General features: G+C 35.9%; 1 protein-coding gene across 1 annotated transcript; it reads right to left on the reverse strand.

Annotated features, from left to right (window-relative positions):
- Positions 1 to 15,133: 15,133 nt before the first annotated feature.
- On the reverse strand, positions 15,134 to 19,051 carry LOC126631032 (cytochrome b-c1 complex subunit 6-1, mitochondrial). The gene is made up of 5 exons (XM_050301193.1): positions 18,898 to 19,051; positions 18,414 to 18,481; positions 16,326 to 16,410; positions 15,427 to 15,516; positions 15,134 to 15,337 (listed from the first exon to the last, which is right to left on the reverse strand). Coding segments are annotated over exons 2-5 (210 nt in total). The 5' UTR covers positions 18,416 to 18,481; positions 18,898 to 19,051; the 3' UTR covers positions 15,134 to 15,304.
- Between the last annotated feature and the right edge of the window lie 2,319 nt (positions 19,052 to 21,370).

The raw sequence follows: 21,370 nt of genomic DNA on the forward strand, positions 1-21,370 counted from the left end.
AGATGAAGGATCAGGTAATGGCAGTCAGGTTCTTGATCAAAAGACTGTTGGTGTATGGGAAAGAAAGAAAGCAAGAAATGGAGCTCTTAGACAAAGAAGAGCAAGAATGGCAGCTAGGAACTCCGACCAATCAGGATAAAAGCAGAGAAGAGCTTTGCGAAGAAGAGTTGGATATGGCCATACGAATGGCCGCGTGCATATATGACCTGGATGGGCCAAACGACTTGCCCGAAAACCCGGAGTTAGTCGAATTTTTGTGTGCAGAACCTGATAAGCCACCTCCAGAAGTTCAGGATCCTTTGGAAGTTATTGATCTAGGGACAGAGGAAGATCCAAGACCGATACAAATCAGTGGTTTATTAGAGACTAATGATCGAGCAAAGATTATCTGTCTCTTGCAAGAATTTAAAGATTGTTATGCTTGGCATTATACTGAGATGCCAGGTTTAGATTCAACCTTGGTGGAACACAGAATGCCCATCAAGGAGGGATATAAACCTGTTAAGCAAGCACCACGAAGGATGTCAAATGAGATAGAAGAGAAGGTCAAAGAAGAAATTGAAAGGCTAGTAAAAGCTGGATTTATTAGGCCAGCCAAATATGTAGAATGGTTAGCCAACATTGTACCCATTTTAAAAGCTATAACAAAAGCAGTACGATGTTGTGTTGATTACAGAAATATTAATGGCGCTACACCAAAAGATGAATATCCCATGCCCATGGCTGATCTATCCATAGATGCAGTAGCAAAACACAAAATCTTATCTTTTATGGATGGAAATGCCGGATACAATCAGATAAATATGGCCCAGGAAGATATACATAAGACATCTTTTAGGTGTCCCGGGCATGCGGGGGCATATGAATACCTGGTCATGCCATTCGGGTTGAAGAACGCTGGTGCAACCTACCAAAGGGCAATGAATGCCATCTTTCATGATTTGATTAGCCAGAACATGAACGTGTACCTCAATGACATCGTGGTGAAATCCAAAACAAAAGAGCAGCATCTGATAGACCTCAGGCAAGCATTGACAAGAATGAGGATCCACAAATTGAAAATGAATCCAAAAAAGTGCGCGTTTGGAGTAAGAGCAGGCAATTTCTTGGGATTCCTGGTTCATCAAATAGGTGTAGAAGTGGACAAGAACAAATCTCGGGCAATAATGAAGTCGCCTTCACCCATCAACAAAGTGCAACTCCAGAGGCTGCTAGGCAAAATTAATTTCTTAAGAAGATTCATTTCCAATTTAGCGGGTAAGATCCAGCCGCTGACTCCTTTGCTAAGACTAAAGGATAAAGAAAATTTCGAGTGGGGACCACCACACCAAAGGGCTTTCGGTAGCATCAAAGCCTATTTGACTTCTCCACCAGTGTTGGTACCACCTCAAAGGGGAAAACCCTTAAAACTATATATCTCTGCTTCAGAGAAATCAATTGGGAGTTTGCTAACTCTAAACAATGAAGGCGGGAAGGAGAAGGCGGTGTACTACCTCAGTAGAATTCTGATCGAGGTAGAAACAAGATATTCCCTAGTAGAAAGATTGTGCTTAGCTCTGTATTTTACTACCAGTAAGCTGAGGCATTACATGTTACCTTGTCACGTGCACATCATCGCCAAGACATATGTGATAAAGTATATGTTGTCAAAACCAATGCTAGCAGAAAGGATTGGGAAGTGGCTTCTAGCATTATCAGAATTCAGCTTTCAATGTGTACCCCAAAGGGCAGTCAAAGGCCAAGAAATTGCCAACTTCTTAGCGGAGCATCAAGAGTCTCAAGGATAATCAATATCCCGGGAACCCTGGAAGTTACAAGTGTTTGGATCCTGCCAAGCAAAGATATTTCGGGCAAAGATGAGTAGGTCCAGCAAGAGATAAAAAGAGTGACTGGCCTCTGGATTACTCCTTGGAAGCTGTATTTTGATGGTTCCTACACTCAAAAGGCTTCAGGAGCGGGGATTGTAATTGTCAACCCTCAAGGGGCTTATCATTATTACTCATTTCTTCTAGATTACCAAGGGAACACCAATAATCGAGCAGAGTATGAAGCCTTAATAATTGGTTTGGAAATCTTGATGGATCTGGGGGCAGTGAAGGTAGAGGTCTTTGGTGATTCAAAGTTAGTAATAAACCAGCTAAATGGGGAGTTCAAGTGCAGACATATCACCATGGCGGTGTATTACTTGGCGGCCACGCAATTGCTGAGTTATTGGGATTCTGAGATATCAGTTAATCATGTTCCCAGGGGATCCAATCTAACGGCCAACAAGATGGCGCAATTAGCCTCAGGCGTGCCAATACAGGAAAGAAAATATGGGGTAGATGTCAAGATTCAAAAAAGAAACCTTCCTTCTATCCTGGAACGAGGATTTAGTCTGGATGTAATGTTTCTAGAAACTGAGATTGAAGATTAGAGGTCACCCATCATTCATCATTTAAAGGATCCCTCTTCACCGACAAGCAAGAAGAATAGACAGCAAGCAACCAAGTATGTTTTATGGGCGAAGAACCTGCTAAGGAAAACTCCAGACGGGTTACTATTGAAATGCTTAGGCCAAGAGGAATCCATGAGAGTGAAGGCCGAAGTACATGAAGTGGTATACGGATCACACTAGGCTGGAACGAACATGAGGTGGTTGCTTAGAAGGTATGGGTATTTCTGGCCCGACATGGAAAAAGATTGCAAGTCCTATGCTCAAGGTTGTGAAGAATGTCAAAGGCGTAGACCCCTCCAACATGTGCCTTCAGTGCCTTTAAATCCAGTGGTCAAGCCTTGGCCTTTCAGAGGATGGGCAATGGACTTCATCGGGCAGATCTATCTAGCTTCTAGCAAGGGGCACACTTTCATAATTGTAGCAATGGATTACTTTACCAAATGGGTAGATGCCTCGGCCGTAAAATCCATAACCTCAGCTGTAGTCAAGAATTTTATTGAGACCAAGATTCTGTACAGATTTGGGGTGCCCGAAACTATAGTAACGGATCGTGGGCCATCTTTTATTTCAAAAGAAGTTGAAGAGTTTGCAAGCAAATACAAAATAAAGATGATCTAGTCCAGTCCTTATTACCCACAATCAAATGGCCAGGTAGAATCCAGTAACAAGATTTTGGTAAACATTATAAAAAAAATGGTGACAGATAGTCCGGAAAAGTGGCATGAAAAGCTGGGGAATACTTTGTGGGCATACAGAACTTCTAAGAGGGCAGGAACAGGGACAACTCCTTATGCTTTAACTTTCGGGCAAGATGCAGTGCTTCCCATGGAGATCAATGTAAGTTCTGTCAGAATTCAAAATCAGTTTGGGTTACACAATGAAGAGTACATCGAAGCCATATGTCAAGGGATTGAAGACTTAGATGTAGCCCGAATTGAAGCCTTGAACCAGATTCAGGAAAGAAAGAAAGTTGTTGCCCGAGCTTATAACAAAAAGGTAAAGATAAAGTCTTTCAAGGAAAGAGATTTAGTGTGGAAGACAGTCCTTCCTCTAGGAGCTCAGCTTAGGGGCTTTGGAAAATGGAGCCAAGGTCCTTTCATGATTAATCGAGTATTAGACAAGGGAGGATACTACTTGGCGGACCTTGAATGGAATTGGTAGAAACATCTCATTAATGTTAAATTCTTGAAAAAATATTGTCCTATATTATGGGATGTTAGAGATTGTTATATTGAAGAGGAGGTAAGGTAAAACAGGCTTTGGGACACCAAAGTGCAGTGTTTGTTCATCAATCATTCAAGAAGACAGAAAGATAAAAGGTTGCCAAAATAATGTTTATTTCATTTCGACAAATTGGTGAAATTTACAACAGATTCAGTTCCAATGTGCTATGTTCGATTCCTTTTGGATGTAACAAGGTCTCAGCTGGTTTTCCGATGTCTTCATGGATAGAATCTGATTAGGTGATCGAGTCGTGCGGCCAAAATGAGCTTGGTAGAGGATCCTCAAACAAAGTCATCACCATATATGATGGTGAAGCCCGACTTATCATAGCAATGAGCAGGAAGGCAAGCTTTCAAGAGGAAACCGCCTAACCAAAGGTGTTGGGGATAGCGAGGTGTTTGAACAAAGGTGTTGGAGATAGTTGTCATTTGATGAAAATACTTTTTCTCACGAAAAGGGAGTTTTAGGAAACCCCAATTGAATTCGGAGGAACCCATTTTCCAGTTTTAGAAGAAAACTGAGAAGGCAAAAACGTCTGAGGGTGATGAAAGAGAAGGCTGAAGAGGATCTGTTGACTGGACAGGAGCAATTCGAGTCTGAATTTATAGAAACCTCAAAGGATAGCTCAAAGGTCATGAGCAGAGCAAGAGGTGCAAGATTGCATTCGTCCCGTAGAAAACACAAGTTCCAAGAGGAGATGTACAGACATGCGCCTATTCAATCAATATTGGCGCCTGGAGTTCCAATCTGAATATAAATTGAATGGGGCACTATTTGGGTTAAAACTTGAACTTTGAGCTCAAGAAGGAGTTGGCCCAAAAGGAGGTCTAGAAGGGGAAAAGCCCGAAGCCCAGCCAAAGCCTAGAAGGCAGGAGAGGCCATTTTCTGACTAGGTGCAGGCTATTTGAACCACTTGCTCACCTGCCTAAAGACCAAGTGGTGTAGACCAGCCAGCTAATCAGCCCAAAAGTATTTTACAGTGGCAGTACAAGTAAATAGCTGATGAGTCACTACCCTTCAAGCTGCATTCGGGCAAGCTTAATGCTACATGAGGCTAATCCGAAGTGTCTATAAAAGAAGAAAGATAAATCAGAGATAAAGACACTCAAACAAACAAACAAATACAAGCACAAACTCTGCTCAAACCAAATTTGCCTTCAACGAAGCTGTAGTCAACCCAAGCCTTCATCCCTTTCGGGATCAACCCTCACCAAAAGCCTTTGTAATAGCTTTGCTACCTTGTCTAAATCTTGCTGTAGTATCGATTTCCTTCTGTAAACTCATCTCCCTATCCCTCTTTCTAAGCTTTCAAACCCCTTGATAAATCACAAAGATAGGAAGTTGCAAGACGATCAGCCTTGCCAGACAAGGTGAAACCTTGCCCAACCCTCTTTGTATTTTGTCTTTTCATTCATTAGTCTAGCAATATGTTGTATACTTTCAGTTGTATCCACGTTATTTCTAGCAAGTTGGTGATTAAAAGACTTCTTAGTTCTTAAATCTGATTGAAATGTGTCTTCACAGTTTAAATCAGATCTAAGTTCTAAACCCTCGGGCATGTAAGATTGATCATTCAAAAGTCCTTGGTCTCAAGGCATAAAAAAGAACCTTATGTGGACTTAACCCATCCCCGATAGTCCTTGATAGACAAGAAGTCCGAAGTTACTTGGGGCGCAAGTAATCGACCTATCCCTTAGTTTTATTTCTGTTATATTATGATTATCATAGAACGTTTGAGAAGAGAATGAGTTCTGATGGGAAGCCTCAAGGCCTATATCTAAGACCCTACAAAGGCACCTATTTGGATTCATTCTGCTCTTCGGGCTCGGGTAATTAGAAGTATAATGGTTATAACACTTCTGCAAACACTGAAACAAACATTATATGTTCGAGTACTGGGTTAGTTATTGACTGAAAGCCTCAAGGCCCACCTAGGGCCCCACAAAGGCACCTGTCATAACTAACACGTCCTCTCGGGTATATATACAACTAAAACTCAACATCTGTTTTACATCTGCCATGCTAAATATGGTAGTGGCACACTTGAGCATCTAAAAGTTAATAAGAGACATCTATAATTGAAAGTTGTTGAATACAAAGAGTTTCCCTCTAATTAAAACCATGAATACGACTTTCACACTTCTTCTACTGTATAAAGAGGATTAGATTTTGAACTTTTCTTCTCTAACAACTCAAATGTACTTGAATTTGAATGATGAATTATGTTTTAAAATGTATATTTTTGTTGCTACATACATTTTTATTTGCCGTATCCATAGCATATCGTATCTTAATTTTTAGAGATTTTATGTATCGTCGTGTCGTGTCGTATCGTATCGCCGTATCCGTATCCATATCCATGCTTCATAGTTGATAGGGCTTCATCTATTAGTTTGATCAGCTCCACCATTTTCTTTTCTGCAAATCTCTTCTTCTTCTTCCCTAACCTACTGAAAATATATATAAGATCTATCTGGTTCCGGTTTTCAACGAAAGAGGTTGAACAGCACACATCAAGGGAAAAAATAAGAAGAGTGTAGTCAAATTTGGATGTGAGAGGATTTTAAAAAACTTTAAAATCCTAGTGTAGTAAATTAAAAGATTTTAATGGATTTTAGAATCCATTCAAATCTAGGTGTAGTCAATTAAAAGATTTTAAAATCCATTCAAATATAAATGTATTAAAAAAATTAAGATTTTGGAGGATTTCAATAAGTTGTGGATTTTGTGGGATTTGAAAGCAAAAAATATATATAACCAAGACTAAAAATAATCCAACCCCACCCCCTAGGATTTCAAATCCTTCCACCACAATCCATTCAAATTCTTTAAAATCCATATGAACTTTGTAGGAGTCTTTAATCCTCTTAAATCCTATAAAATCTATCACTTTTAAATCCTATATAACAAAATAATCATTTGTGTTGTGGAAATAGTACCACTGAATAAACAACCAAATTACAGGCACTGTTCAAAAAAACATCACCTAGCGCCGTCTAGGCGGCTGACCACTGTCTTAATTAATGTCTAGGTGTTTGAAAATTAAGAAAGGGCGTCTAGACCTGCTCATAAAGCGCCCACCTAGCCTGCCTAGACCCGTCTAAGTTACGACTCACTTAGACAGAAAATAGATAACTTTAATTATGCATTTTTTTTTTCAATATTTTGTAAGAGACTTGTTGAATACTTAAATGAGCACACATTATATGCTTGTTCCCTATGTTTTCATTATGTTCAAACACTTCATAATATATATGTCATTATATTTTGTAATTTATGATAAAATTATATATACTTTAAGTATAAACAGACACTTATTTATACGAAATATAATAGATTTACTTAAATTTGCCTAGTCCGCCTAGGCACCTGTCTAGATCATGCCTAGGCGCTAGGCTCCAGCCCGCCGCCCAACTAGCACCTAGCGCCTTTTAGAACCTTGATTACAAGAGACTTAAAACAAGAATGCCGTAAAATGCGGGAAACCTGGCCGAAATTATTTGTTTATGCATTTTTCTTTGGAAATTTTAATGAAAAGCTTCCGGTATTGTTCACTTTAATGAAAATTCACATTTTTACTCTAAAAAGTCAATCTTGGTACTATTCACTACAATACCTTTTTATCATTTTCGTTAAAACTCAAAGTTTTCAAGACATTTTCATTAATTTTCTTTTTTTTCTTTTGTTTTCTGAGAATGACCGTTCACGTACCAGTAATGTATTCTTTTCAATATTAATTAGACAGGTTCTGATGATTGCGAATCTTCCTTCTTCATTAATAAAAAAAAATCATGATATATATACACCCCATATATCGAGTATTTATCATACATAGCCCAAACCTCTAATTTTATAAATGTTATTTTTTATAAAAATTATCAATTATAGCCAAAAACACACCTAAATAGACTTAAATACCCTAAAAATTAAAACCCAATTACACTAGACCTAAAATCCTTGGAGTTCCCTTCGATTCCAACTCATGTAATACATACAAAAGGACTACTGGCTTATTTCTGGAAATACTAATTTTGACTGCCGAAAAGTAGATTTCCCCCTAGTCGTTTCATCACCATATAAATGTGAAGAACACTAACAATAACAATCACCACCTCAAGTTCCGAAATGGAGGATTAAAACAATTGGGTACTCTGACCCAAATCTTTGCAATCCAAAGAAATTAACCTTTCTTAGATCAATACATGTCTGACAGCATGTGAAGCTTTTTCGCTATCAATACATGTTAGGGCATAAGAGTTTATTGGAGCATTTTCGATTGTTTTTACCGGACGATTTAATCTTATTGTAGTATTGTATCAAGGGGAGTTTTTTTTCTTTTTCCTAATATGAAAACGAAACTAGACTTATATAATTTGCAATTCCCCAAAGGTTGATATATTCGAACAACAGTTTTCTTCCCAGTGAATCCAAATTTATTGTAGGCCTATGAAATTTTGCATACTTGCTGCTCATTCATTAAGAGGAAAAGGTAGCACACGTTACAGAAAAAAAGGTTTAATTGTGGGTGTTTGGGTCTACTCAAAGAGTGATTTTGACTATGTATGAAATTTGTTACAAAAGTTGACATTTATGAAAGTTGGGCTAAAATTTGGCCATATATGATAAAAACTCCCATATATGGCCTTTTTTGGCATGGAGGATTGGGTTGGAATGAATAACTCTTTAAATTTAAATTATTCTGAAGGTGTCACTTAGCACTACGATCTAGTAGTATTCATTTTTACTTGTAAGTGAGAGGTCTTAGGTTTTTTCCCATAAGTGATTTTCTTAAAATCTGCTGAGTTAATTTATGTTTTGCTGATATGTTTTCTTTAATTTAAATTGTTTGGTTCTTATTTTCATGTTTTAAATTCATAAATTCAATCTCTTTTCTAAAATATGTTTTCAAATAGTATATTAAGGATTAGTTTAAATACAAACATTTCATTCAATCTCTATGCAGAACGACCTTGCATGAGCGATTATACTATAATTCTTTTGAACTCTTGCAAGTATTTTGTGTGATTTAATCTATTTGCGCAGATACTACAAATCCTATTAATCCACACACTCATTTTTACTACTTACACACCGTCGGATTGAATGAATTGAAAACAAATTAATGAACAAGAATTAACAAAGGTGTGAGAGGTAATGTGCGAATAGCACTACCCATTTTTTACATGTATCTACTATGAATAAAATACCTGGATTTAAATAGAAAAATATATCAAGGGGTTGACCAGATAAAACACCCGACCCCGTTAAACTTCGACCTGGAATTTGATTTTTGCTTGTCGTTTATATATTTTCCAGATCTAGTCCTAGAGTCTAATTGTATCCTTTGGTCCTCGTAAATAGATAATACAAGTTCAAATCCTATAATGGAGACTTTGATGCCAAATATGTACCTACGTATTTTCATAAATTGTTCTGAATTCAATTTGAACCGTCTATTTGATAATGTTGTGTGATCTTTTTAATTTGTGTACTCCAAGGGGTTTTAAGTTCCACAATAGCATCAGCAAATATACCGGCCAATAAGAACGAAAACACTCCAAATCACATTAAAAAAAACATGTATAAGTAATCAACACATTGGCTAGATAACTCCAAATCGTCCTAACTTGTGTTTACAATTTACCCAAAAAAAAAAAAAAAAACTCGTGTTTACAAGACTATCATCAAGAAATTATCGTGCGCATCAGGCACACCAAAGAGCCTAACTTTACTTTTTGTTGATCACAAAATCAATGCCTCCATGTTCATAAAATGTGTCAATCATCCATCCCTAGTTCGGGGAACAAAACATACTATTTTGAAGCATTTAATTGACCAGGAGGATCCTGATAATCCTCAAATAGTATTCGTTGATTGAATATCGTACGGTCAGTTTTCGTCATATACTATTCATATTTCATTTAAAATAAAAGTATTTAAAATGATTTCTGATTGCACGATTTACGATGAACGGACACGATTGAAGAATCGCTAAGATCCTCACAAAGAGTATCCGAAGAGAATCCTCATTCTTTAATTGACTCAAAAATTGAAAACCAAATGCAGTCATTCTAGGAAAAAACTAATCAGCACAGCACTTTAGTTTCAGGAAAAAAGCTTTGGAGCTACCAGCATCGAGCAATTATAGTGTTAGACTTTTAGGTGAACAAGCAAGACAGTATAACTAAATGAGTTTCAAGAAAGACTTATCTTTTCTTCTACGATTGCCAGTTATATTGTTTTTATTTTTTAATGTTGTAAATATGGTGTATGACCCAAATGATGAATTTGAAGCTAATAATTGAAATATTACTGTGCATATGAAGACTTTGAAGCCTGATAATTGAAGTCTTTACTGTTCACATGAACACTTTCTAAATAAGGTTAGTTTGCTTTTTGTAATTGTCGGATGAATACCTTTATATATGATTTGCATTATTGTACACAACAAAATATCACACGCAAAAGAAAGAAGAGAGATGCATAAGAAAAATACAGTGACATATACTAAGAAAAATACAGTGACATATACTAAGCTCTGGTTTGGTACTGAGATGATTTAAAAAAAAGTGGTTATCAAAAAAAAAGTTTGGAAAGTTTGTGGTGCTCGGTAAACATTCCAATTCAGTTTTATTTCAAAGTTTTAGATGAAAAAAAAAAGCTAAAAACCTTCTTGTGAAAATCACAGAGATACAATAATTTTAGTAATGAAATTTTCAATTTGCCAACATTGCCCACCCCGTCTCCAACGCCTCGTCGTCTCCAAGCATTCGCCTCCGCAACTCCAACTGGGTTTGTGAGATTAGAGCCAAGCATGCACCTCTAACTAGGACTTCATCCGAATGCGAATTGGGTTTGTGAGATTCAGATTCGTGGTGCAGCAGCAAGCAATTTAGGCTTTATTCGATTCGAGCTTCGTTCAGGTTCGATGGTAGAGATTGCAAGTATGGCTTTGGACTAGAGGCTGCAGATTTGATGATCTGGGTTTGACTATGTCTAATTCGATGTTGCAGTAGTAGCAGAGTGTGGGCTTTTGTAGTTGGTTCGTGCCTTCGTATTTGGACGCAGATTGATGGACAAAAATAATCATATTTTTTTGGTGAAGTCGATGAGGTTTTTAGGGAGAGTGGAGATATGCCGGTTCATGGGGAACTCTTTGGGAGTTGGACTTTTTTAATGAGCATGATGGGTTTTAATGGGGGGAAATATATGAATTAATAATAATAAAATACTAAAAAAAGGATTACAAAATAACAAAAAGAAAAAATTTAGTGGGAAAAATGCTCATAATCGTATAGAAAAAGAGTACATTAAGATCAAGCAAGTATATTTAGTAATTCATCTTTATTTGTTAAGAAAATTAGATTAATGACACATTTAGTATTATACATTTTTTTGGTCATTTTACACAGTCACAGCTGTTTTACATAAAAATTTACCAAACACTATAATACTGCTCTCTTTTTTTTCCAAAAGTATTTTTACAAAAAAGTTTACCAAACATTCTGCTACTTTATTTTACAGCTTCTTATTCTCACAGCACGGCAGAAGTAGTTTTTTTTCAAAGCACATCAATACCAAACTAGCCCTAAGGCTAGGGAGAAGAGAAAAATAGTAAGAGTTATTTTTGTACTCTTAATATGTTAGATAATGAAAGAAACTAGCACCGAGGACATAGGTACAGTTGCCAAACCTCATAAGTATTATGCCTTATTACTTTATATTTTACGTCTACTTCTTAACACGTTATCAGCATGATAAGTTCTCGTGTCAGTGGAAGGCGCAACACTATGAATCCGGTGAAGCACTACTTACCTCTCACCTCTTTCTGTCAAAATCTCACAGATAAGAAAATTATTTTTATTTTATCCTCATACCTCTGTACGACTCATTTCTTAAATCAAGTGTATAACTTGTCATATGAATGTAGATTATTATTGGCCGAAGAAACAAAGAAAAAGTGTTGAGTCGATTTCATAATGTATATTTTACCTTATTCTTAGTATGTTTTAGTGAGATTTTGATACTCTATTTTATATTTTAAATGTAGGACATGTGACTTTATTCTATGCAAAAAGTGATTAAATGTTTTGGGGAATTTCCAATTGGAGTAGACTCACAAGTGACCACCGCATAGTCCTGGAAGATTGACCTATTGGGCTTAATTCTGACTTTGGTGTACGAAGATGGCATTTTCTGTAGTTTAGCCATTCTACAAAGTTGTAGTAAGACGTCCTGACCTTTAAGACAAGACTTTTTGGGCCTTCTTGTGTGTTGGTTTGGTCCAGAAACGTGAAGAGCTTCTAACTGGCAGATTACCTAATTGGATTAGGATTGTGATTTTAAGTTATCCTTTTGTTATTTTGCTTACAGTTTTTAAGAAGACCTTACTAGGTGGGATTATGAGTAAGTTGCTGTTTATAAGCACCCAGTCGACCATTAGGGTTCTTTACGCGAATTGAGAGAACTCTGCTGATGGCTCTGGCACTTTGCAAACTTCAACCTACAAGGGTGCTTTTCTTCTACTTAATTCTAATGATATTTTATGTGACTTTTATTATGAATATGTAACTAATTCATTTTTCTAAGATGAGACCACGAGCCTTAGCATGAATATGTAATTCTTATCAAATTTCTTATGAATATATGCATGTTTGTTTTGAATTATTAATCACTTTGCTTAAATTATCTAATTGACTTAGTGAGGAGAGAATTAGACAAGTGACTTGACGCAATTTCTGTTGGAACATCACCTGAAATTGAGGATAGCTTCTTGTGATTGATAATTGTGATTTTCACTTAAGGTGAATATCATGATCTTAAGCATTGGGGTGTATTTCAAAGGGTTTTCACATAACTTAATGAGTCTTACATATTCATATTTGATCTGCATATCACAATCGGATTGCATGTTAAATATAGGTTTTTGTTAGAACATTACGAGGAAAATATGTTATAGGAGAATATGTTATAGGAAAACCTAACATTCAAAACATGCATGTAGTAATTCATCATTAATTGGTAGAACAGTGTAGAATTGTTCATGGCAACCGCTAAACTTTAGTCTTTTCCATAAGTGATTTTCTTAAAAACTGTTAAATTTCTTCTTGCAAGCGTGATTTTGTTCTTTGAATCATTTTTGTTTCTTTTATTTACATCTTTTAACTTTCACAATCTCAATCTTTTTTTTTCTAAAAATCTGTTTCAAATAGTTAATTAAGGATTAGTTTAAATACAAGTTATTCGTTCAATCCTTGTGAAAGAACGACCTTATTTGAGCATTCATGCTACAACTGTCTCTGTCTTGTACTCTTGCAAGTATTTTATGAGATTTTAATCCTACTTATCGAACCTCGTAAATATTATGCCTTATTTACTTTATATTTCACTGCACACATATCGTAATTTCACAACATTTAACAATTCCATCATTTGACCCAGGTTAATCAAATCCTTTAACATTTTTATATATTTCTAAGATTCAATCTGCATTTATGTAGCATGCTCACGTATTTTTTTAGGGGTGTGATATCTACACATCACTTATTAATTTACATCCATTGATTTTATTCAATTCAACAGCTAAAAAATAAGATAGTGCGTGAGAAATAAAAAAAAAATGTGTGGACAACACAACCCTTTTTTTATGCATCCAAGCTTTTCAAAAGTCTCTACTATGTTTTTTTTTTTTTAACCTTTTATACTGCGACCTGGTTTCTAATTTTTTTGAGTCGAACTTTTGTGTTGTTTATAAAATTGCCAGATCTAGTTCACACCCCATTTTTCCTTGTAATTGGATACTTCTAAAATCTAGTACTTATGTGCTTGTAAATATATAGTTTCAAAGTTCAACTCTACAATGGTGACTTCAATTCGATACTAAATACGTACCTACGTATTTTCATAAATAGTTCTGAGTTCAATCCAACCGCCTGTTTCGTCAAGAATGTTGTGTGATGTTTGTAACTTATGTATAACAGCGTCAGCAAATATACAGGCCAATAAGGAGGAAACACTCGAAATCACATAAAGAAAAAAAAAAAAACATGAACAAGTAATGAGCACACTTGTCACATGCCGACCTAGAGTCCATCACATTCCGGGTTTCGCCGTAGCATGATATTATCCGTTTTGAGCTCCAATCACACCTTCACGGTGGTTTCGTCGTAGCATGATATTGTCCGTTTTGAGCCCCAACCACACCTTCATGGTTTTTTTTTTTGAGAACTCACACAAGCAAAGCTTCTCAGTGGATTATCCATCCTGAGAATGCTCTGACCCCTTTCTCGCTTAACTTGGGAGTTCCTATGAAATCCGAAACCAGTGAGCTCCCAAAAACCCTCGCTTAACTTCGGAGATCAACATGCACATATAAGGCATAGATGATCCACTCCCTAAACGATGTGAGATCTAACAACACTAGCTAGATAACTCCAAAACGTCTTAACTTGTGTTGTCCATAAATTATCGTGTGCAGCGGGCACACCAAAGAGAAATTTTTCACAGGACCAGGTACACACACATAAGCAAAACAGGTGGTGTTCCCAACTAATTACTTACTGACACCTGTAAAATAACAATTAAAACAGAGATAACTCTTTCAAAAATTAATTGTTTTGATAAAAAAAAAAACAAAAAAAGTCATTAATCGATTCCAATTCCCCAGTGGACCAACCACCCTTTCTCCTCCTTCCCCATCCGCGCAGACTACCATTTCCACCATTCCTCCCGTGAAACCCATCTCATCTTTACAATTTTAATCATGCTTAATCATTTTGTAGATCAATTAAATATCACCAAATTCAAAATAAAGTAAGAAAACCAATGATTGATCTACAGGCCCTTAAACATGATTAACTGATCGGGATTCAATTGACCTCACAAGCCATTAAATCGGAGGCCGGCGACAGCAGATCTGAGGTTGCGACCGACTACTCTCGCGTTACATGTCAACATAAGAATGGGAGAGAAAAGAGGGAAGAGGAGAAAGAAAAGGAGGAAGAGAGCAGGGATGGGGCGTCGTTGGCAGGGTCACAGGGCGGCGATAGACGTGGGTAATCGCTGGTGTTGTGGGTGTTAAGAGGGGAAGGGATAAATTTGGCATCAGATAGGGGTAATTCAGAATCCAATTGACCAAAAATTCTAGTTATTTAACAAAATTTCCCTTAAACGACAACGTGGCAATTTTTTTAACTTTAAAACTGAAATAGCCAGGTGTTATGATTCTATTCGCTGGGAACTCCTCGTCACGTCATGTTCCAGGTACTAACTCACCACCATTTAGTGTAGTGTATGCTCACTATCCTATTTATCACCGTTAGGTGAGTTTGAATTTTGAGAATCATGTAATAGATAAGCATAAATCTCGAAATTCAAACTCATTTAATGATGATAAATAAAGTGGTGAGCATACACCACACTAAACGATGGTGAGCAAAAATGCCCGCGTACTAAAAATTTATCCACACGAGAGAGTATAACTTTACTTTTTATTGATCACAAATTCAGTGCCTCCATATTCATAAATTGTGTCATACATCCATCCCTAGTTCAGGGAATAAAACATACCGTTTTGAAGCATTTAACTGGCTCAAAATTTGAAAAACCAAATGCCGTCAGTCTAGGACAAAACTAATAACCACATCACTTCAGTTTCGGGAAAAGCTTCGGAGCAACCTGCACCGCGCAATTGTAGCTTTAGGCCTTAGGTGAACAAACAAGGTGTAACTAAATGAGTTTCAAGACAATTCAACACAACTACTTACACATTTGTCGATACAAGACCAGAAATCAAAATATTGCCCAGTACAATGCTTGTGTCCGCTATCATCATCTTGGATCCTCTTAACGCATGCCTGCAACAAAGTATGAAATTGCCATTTTTACACACCCTTTGCAAACTAATTCAAATTCGAGGGCCACAAACTTCCACGTAGGTCAACCATTTTGGGAAAGACTTCTGTTTTCCTGTTCATCTCTGGCATGTAGCAGAGAATGCACAAAAGGTAGAAAACCACAAAATAATTACAGTGGACTGTTTGACAATCAATATTCTATATCTTAACTATCTCTACTTATTAATTCCATATAGTTAGGGTAAAATATTTCTGACTTCCTTTTGTTTCCTCATGACTACCCACCACTGACCAATTGCTTAAACAACGAGATCAAACTACTAAAACATGTATGACTCAATCTAGTTCTGTGTTTGTTTGTAAATTATATTACATGTTTGACTATCATCTCCTAAGAAAACTTTGGAAGAGACTCTAAGAAAAGACTTAGAGTACTTGGATCTAACAGAAGACATGACACAGCACCGAGCGCAATGGCGTTCTAGGATTCATATAGCCGACCCCACTTACTGGGAAAAGACTTTGTTGTTGTTGTTATTGTTGTTGACTAGTGGGAAAAGGCTTTGTTGTTGTTGTTGTTGTTGTTGATGACTATCATCTCCTGTCATCGTGAGTTTATGTTGAACTCGTGAATCTTGAAAAAAATTTACTTTCTATTTTCAGAAATTTGTCAAACTGTTTTTGGTGTTCGATATGTGCCTTACTAAATGTCATGCTGGTCTTCAAGGGCAACCCTTATCCTGGTCAGAGTAATGAAACAATGGAGAAAGACATTTCATAGCCGAAAAACATTAGGATGTTGGAAATACCTGATACTCGAGGAACGGTTTCACACACTTTGGCTTGCAAGACTCTTCGAGGTACTTCTTTTGATCAACAGGTTCCTCGTCCGCCCTAAATATGTTTTACCAAAAATATTATGAAAAAAAGAAGAGACGTACAGTACATGCACACACAAATAAAAAGGGACATGCCAAAACTAAATCGACAATAGAGGTGTTACACACAAAACCAGTTGAGCATTGGAGAATATGTAATAGTATAATCACTAGAGAAGGAATTGAGCTACCAATACCAACCAACTATTAAGGCAAGGATCCAGTAGTATGAACATCCAGAACTGACCATTTTGTTATGGAAAGAAGATTTTCTGCTAATTCTGCAACGATCATGCATTTTTGTAATTTACCTAGCTACTCATGTGAGATATTAATCATAAAATCTGACTACATATTATATTATTACCTAGAGTCTAACTTAGAATATGTGATTGTCATATAAAAGAGCAAGTTGTTTCTGTTCTTATATCCTTACAAGTTAATCCTGTGTTAATTGTGTTGTAATGCTTAATTGTAAAATCGTTTGCTATTTCTTATTTTCTACGACACATCTTTTATCCTCCATACAAATCAAAAAACCAAAACGAAGAAAACAACCAAGAAGCGTATCCCACAAGAAGATTACGATATAGTGACTTCGCAGTCAAGCCAAATAGCTGAAAAAAAAAATCCCTACTATGTGTAAACATAGCAGACTTCTAAATTCATGGATCCAAATTATTTCGTCCTTCTGCCTACATGTAAACGTATTCAGCCAAAGGCTTCTTTGAATAACTTAGTACATATAAAGGAAGCTTAAACTGAGGGATCCCTCAAATAAGCTTTATTATAGGAACACATCTGTAGGGCCCACTTAGCATTGTATTTCTATGATTCAAACAATAAGTTTTCATGTCTTCTCTCAAAGATCATCCTTGCAACAAATCACTCAAATCTGAAATCATTATTGTATGGCTTTCATTTTAGTGTTTCCTTCAAATACCCTGTTCATCTAATTCTATCTACTGAAACAAGATGTCTTACAGTTTCAGATTTGTCTCATTTGAGGATGAACTTTGAATGAAGAAAGTTCGGATAATTGAAACAAAATAGTGAACCCCACGAGGTGTTCCTCAAACAAAGGTTATTTGAGGGATTCCTCAACAGATAGGGACTCATTTTATTCACACAAGCACATACATATGCATACATAATTACATACCACAAATAAAATAACAAATAAAAAGAAAACTGAATGTGATCTTTCAATTGGTTAAAGTAAAGTCAGCCAGCTATGGCACAATAACATCATATATTACACCAAAACTTAGTTGATGAAATCTAAACCAAGCATCATCTGACAAGCGACTAGAACTAGAAGAATGATATCGTGAGATTGAGCATATATGATTTCTTTACTTACATGAGTCAGAAGATAAAGTAAGCTCTCCAACCCTAACTTTAATAATATAACAGAAAATATGAAACCATTTGAGAAGCGGTCTGCTTTTTTAACGGAAAAATATCTACAGTTAGAGAAGCAGGAGGTAGAACTTAGCTAGCCACTGAGTCTAGTTCTGTGTAATGTCATGTTGCTAACGCAAAATGTCAGTAGTAACTCCTGTTCACTAATCATCACCGTCTAACAGAACAAAACACAGTTTCAATTGAAAATTAATCCGAAGATTCTTTAGAACCAGGTCCTCACTAGAAGACCCACTTCAAAGCTAACTGGATGGATGAACTTGATGGAGTAACAAATCAAAAGATCAAGGGAATATATAAAGTGGTAATCTTTCTCTCTATCTGATGGATATTGCACAACATATTTAGCTCTCTTGCAGTCCCTTACCAAAAGAGCGGGTTCTCTAGTTCACTGAATCACTGGTTTTTGCTTATCTAACATTTTTCAATCCATGGAGCACCATTTTTAACGGTTTGAAACAAGAAGTTCACAAAATGTAACAAAACACCAATTTGGACTCTTGTTCAGATTGGAAAACAAAAGCAAAGCCGTATAAATCCCGAATACAAAACTTAGAGCAGATTCTAACAATTAAACAAAAGAATAACACTCACATGGCAAATCAAGAAAGATCAGTTGAGAAGTCACACGACTCGTACAGGGGAGCCTCCAAATGACCTGACTGCATCAAGTAACCCACACAAAAAATATCTCAAATACCCGGGTCGAAAAATTGCATAATAAGATGCAAATCACTAAACAAAATAGCAACAAATCCAACACCAGTGACCATTCAGGTGTTTTTGAATTACAAATTACAAGCATTAGATCTATCAAAGACACAAATTAGTTCAATTAATTACTAAATTATTTATATGCAAGTTTAAAAAACCTATCAATTCTTATAATCCCAAAACAATTCCACATATCCATCCACATCTCGCATGAACAAATACAGGTTTAATTTGACTTAATTAAATTTTTTATTTTTTTTTTTGGGATTAGAGAGTAAAACAGATCTGATTAACAATTATAACAAAAATTAGAGGTTGGTCCCAAGATATCTCGAAACAAGTGGAGAAGAAAATGGAGTTTTACCTCTGGAAACCGAGTCCACGACAAGTCTGCGCTGCGGGAGTTTGGAGTTTGTGGGCGAACCAAAGCTTGATTCAGCTACTACTCTTTCTTTCCCTTTTCTATTGCTTTGGCATATAACGCGACGCTGCGTTTTATTACCTGGGCTGAAAAGATCCAAGCCAACTACATAAGCCCAGTCCATAAACTGCCTCTCCTTCTATGCTGCTTTTTTGTCCATCTTCTGGTAGTCAAAGGTTGGAATTTAGGCGTGGCATGATGGCTGCTCTGCCATATGTTGATGGAAGAGTGGTAGACATGTGGTACCCTTTTAATTTTAGAAAAATTAATGAAAATGATTTAAAAATTTTGAGTTTTAACGAACGACAAAATAAAAAGTAAAGCGAATAGTATCATGATTGACTTTTTAGTGTAAAAATATGATTTTTCGTTAAATTAACAGTACTGAGAGTTTTTCGTTAAAATTCCCTTTATTTTTCCTACTTGATGTTTTGTCCTACATGATTTCCTTCAAGATATAGGATTTTAGAGTTTTCACTTTATTTTTCCTACTTTATTTTCCCTTTATTTTTCATCGAGGCTCACTGTATTAGTGTACTATTTCGAGCTTTATATTTTCACGACTAATCAAAATACTTCATATCTTAAAAGATATAGGATTGTAGAGTTTTCACTCGATAGGTTATAGAAGAGGTGCATGTGTGCGCGCTTCATCATTTTTATTTTTATTTTTTTATTTTTTTATTTTTTATGCCATGCTCGGTGATAGCTTTTAGGTAGCACAATTTTTTGTAATTAAAATATCGTGCTTTTATTGCTTATCTTCACTTTTGGATTTTGGATGGATGGTATTGAGCAAATCATTTATACCATCTTAGGTGTGCGTGTGTAGGAATAGGACATTATGAACCCCTGACAAAGGATATAGAAAAAGTACACATAGTGTAAGAGAGAAATACCGTTACAGGATGCTTTTTCTTTTTCTCTTTTTAAAGAGAGGTGGCTTCTCCACGCTATTTTGAAAACCGAGAATACTCTAGAGGCACTTTGGCCTCCTCTAGATCATCATCATGTGGTTCATTAGTGTCATGATATTTTTTCTCTCTTTCTTATTAATTGGGAGAATGAGTTGTACTTGAGATCTATTACAACATTGAGAAGATACGGTATAACGATAAACTCTTTTGATGTCTTGGTATATTTTATATACTTTATATGTGGTACATATAGAGCCATTTTAGACTAGTATCGAGCAAATTGATACGTGTCTGAGCCGTACGTATTAGTATTAGATGATCACCTGGCGAGCAAGGAATTTGGGTTAAATCCTGACTTTTTTTTTATTTTTTTTGTCAATCGTGATTTGCTTGATTAGATTTCAATGTTTATGTATCATGGATATTTGTGATTGCAATCTGGCTTGTTGGTCCTTGTGTTTTAATTTGTTTACTGTTTGAACATTTTCATCAAATTGGCGGTAGTTCAAATCCCCGACCGATTAGTGAAAATTATCACTAGTGTATCAAAGAACTCAAAAAATCCTAGAAGAGTGCTTGTATCAAGAAAAAGAGAAATTGACTAAATATATTTGGATGAAAATTTCTCTTCATTAACCTAGCTAGGCGCACAATGACATGATCATAATATTCAAAACCTTTTTTTAACCTCAAACAAAAAACATCATTTAAAAGGCAACCCTAAGTCTCTCCTTTTCTTGACAGATATATGAATTTATTCTTCGTTTTTCTGTGGTTGGTTGCAGCTTCAGAAGTCTTACCCAGAACCCTGGTTTAGTGACGAACCTCCTCTTTCCTCATTCTTCGGCTTTTCTTGTTTTGAACCACTTAAAACTTCAGATGACTCTTCACAAGGGGTTTCTTTCATTTCTTCGATCTACAAAACCAAATCATTGTGTTACTGGTTCCAAGCTAAACGTCTATACTAACGTAATTTTGTATAGGTTACAATCAAGGAAGAAAATATCGGTGATATCGGAAATATCGGTAGTCCGAAAACACGGAAATATCGATGGAAATATCGGTAAAATATCGATATCGATAAAAATTACATGGAAACCACGGAAATTGTAAGAAAAACTTGGAAATTTTTATTGAAACTTTGCAGGATGTTTATTTAGTCAATTATCTATTAGTTTATCATAAAAAATTGGAAGGAAATGCATTGCATGATGAATTTAACTGATTTAAGTTGATTATATAGCAAGCTGGCAAACATTGTAAGTGTAGAAAATATGTAGTAATTAATAAAATAAGTTTAAACACACCATAATCATTTATATATAATGAATTAGTACAATATTTTACACTTTATACATTGTATGGTAAGATACATGAGTGACTTAGCATCACATAGAATGAACGTGGTGAGTAGTTCAAAAGTAGATACTTGAAAAGAAATTAATCAAATTTTAGTATGATGTAATTATTTGGACTTGATTTAAAATAGAAATTAATCA

Source organism: Malus sylvestris, chromosome 8 (genome assembly GCF_916048215.2).
Source record: "Malus sylvestris chromosome 8, drMalSylv7.2, whole genome shotgun sequence".
Taxonomy (NCBI): Eukaryota; Viridiplantae; Streptophyta; class Magnoliopsida; order Rosales; family Rosaceae; genus Malus; species Malus sylvestris.

Coding starts and splice junctions, on each gene's coding strand:
- LOC126631032 (XM_050301193.1), bottom strand. Junction 15,517..16,325: donor AACCGTTCCTCGAGTATCAG/GTATTTCCAACA, acceptor ACTTTGTTGCAG/GCATGCGTTAAGAGGATCCA. Junction 15,338..15,426: donor GGTCTTGTATCGACAAATGT/GTAAGTAGTTGT, acceptor TGCGCGGTGCAG/GTTGCTCCGAAGCTTTTCCC.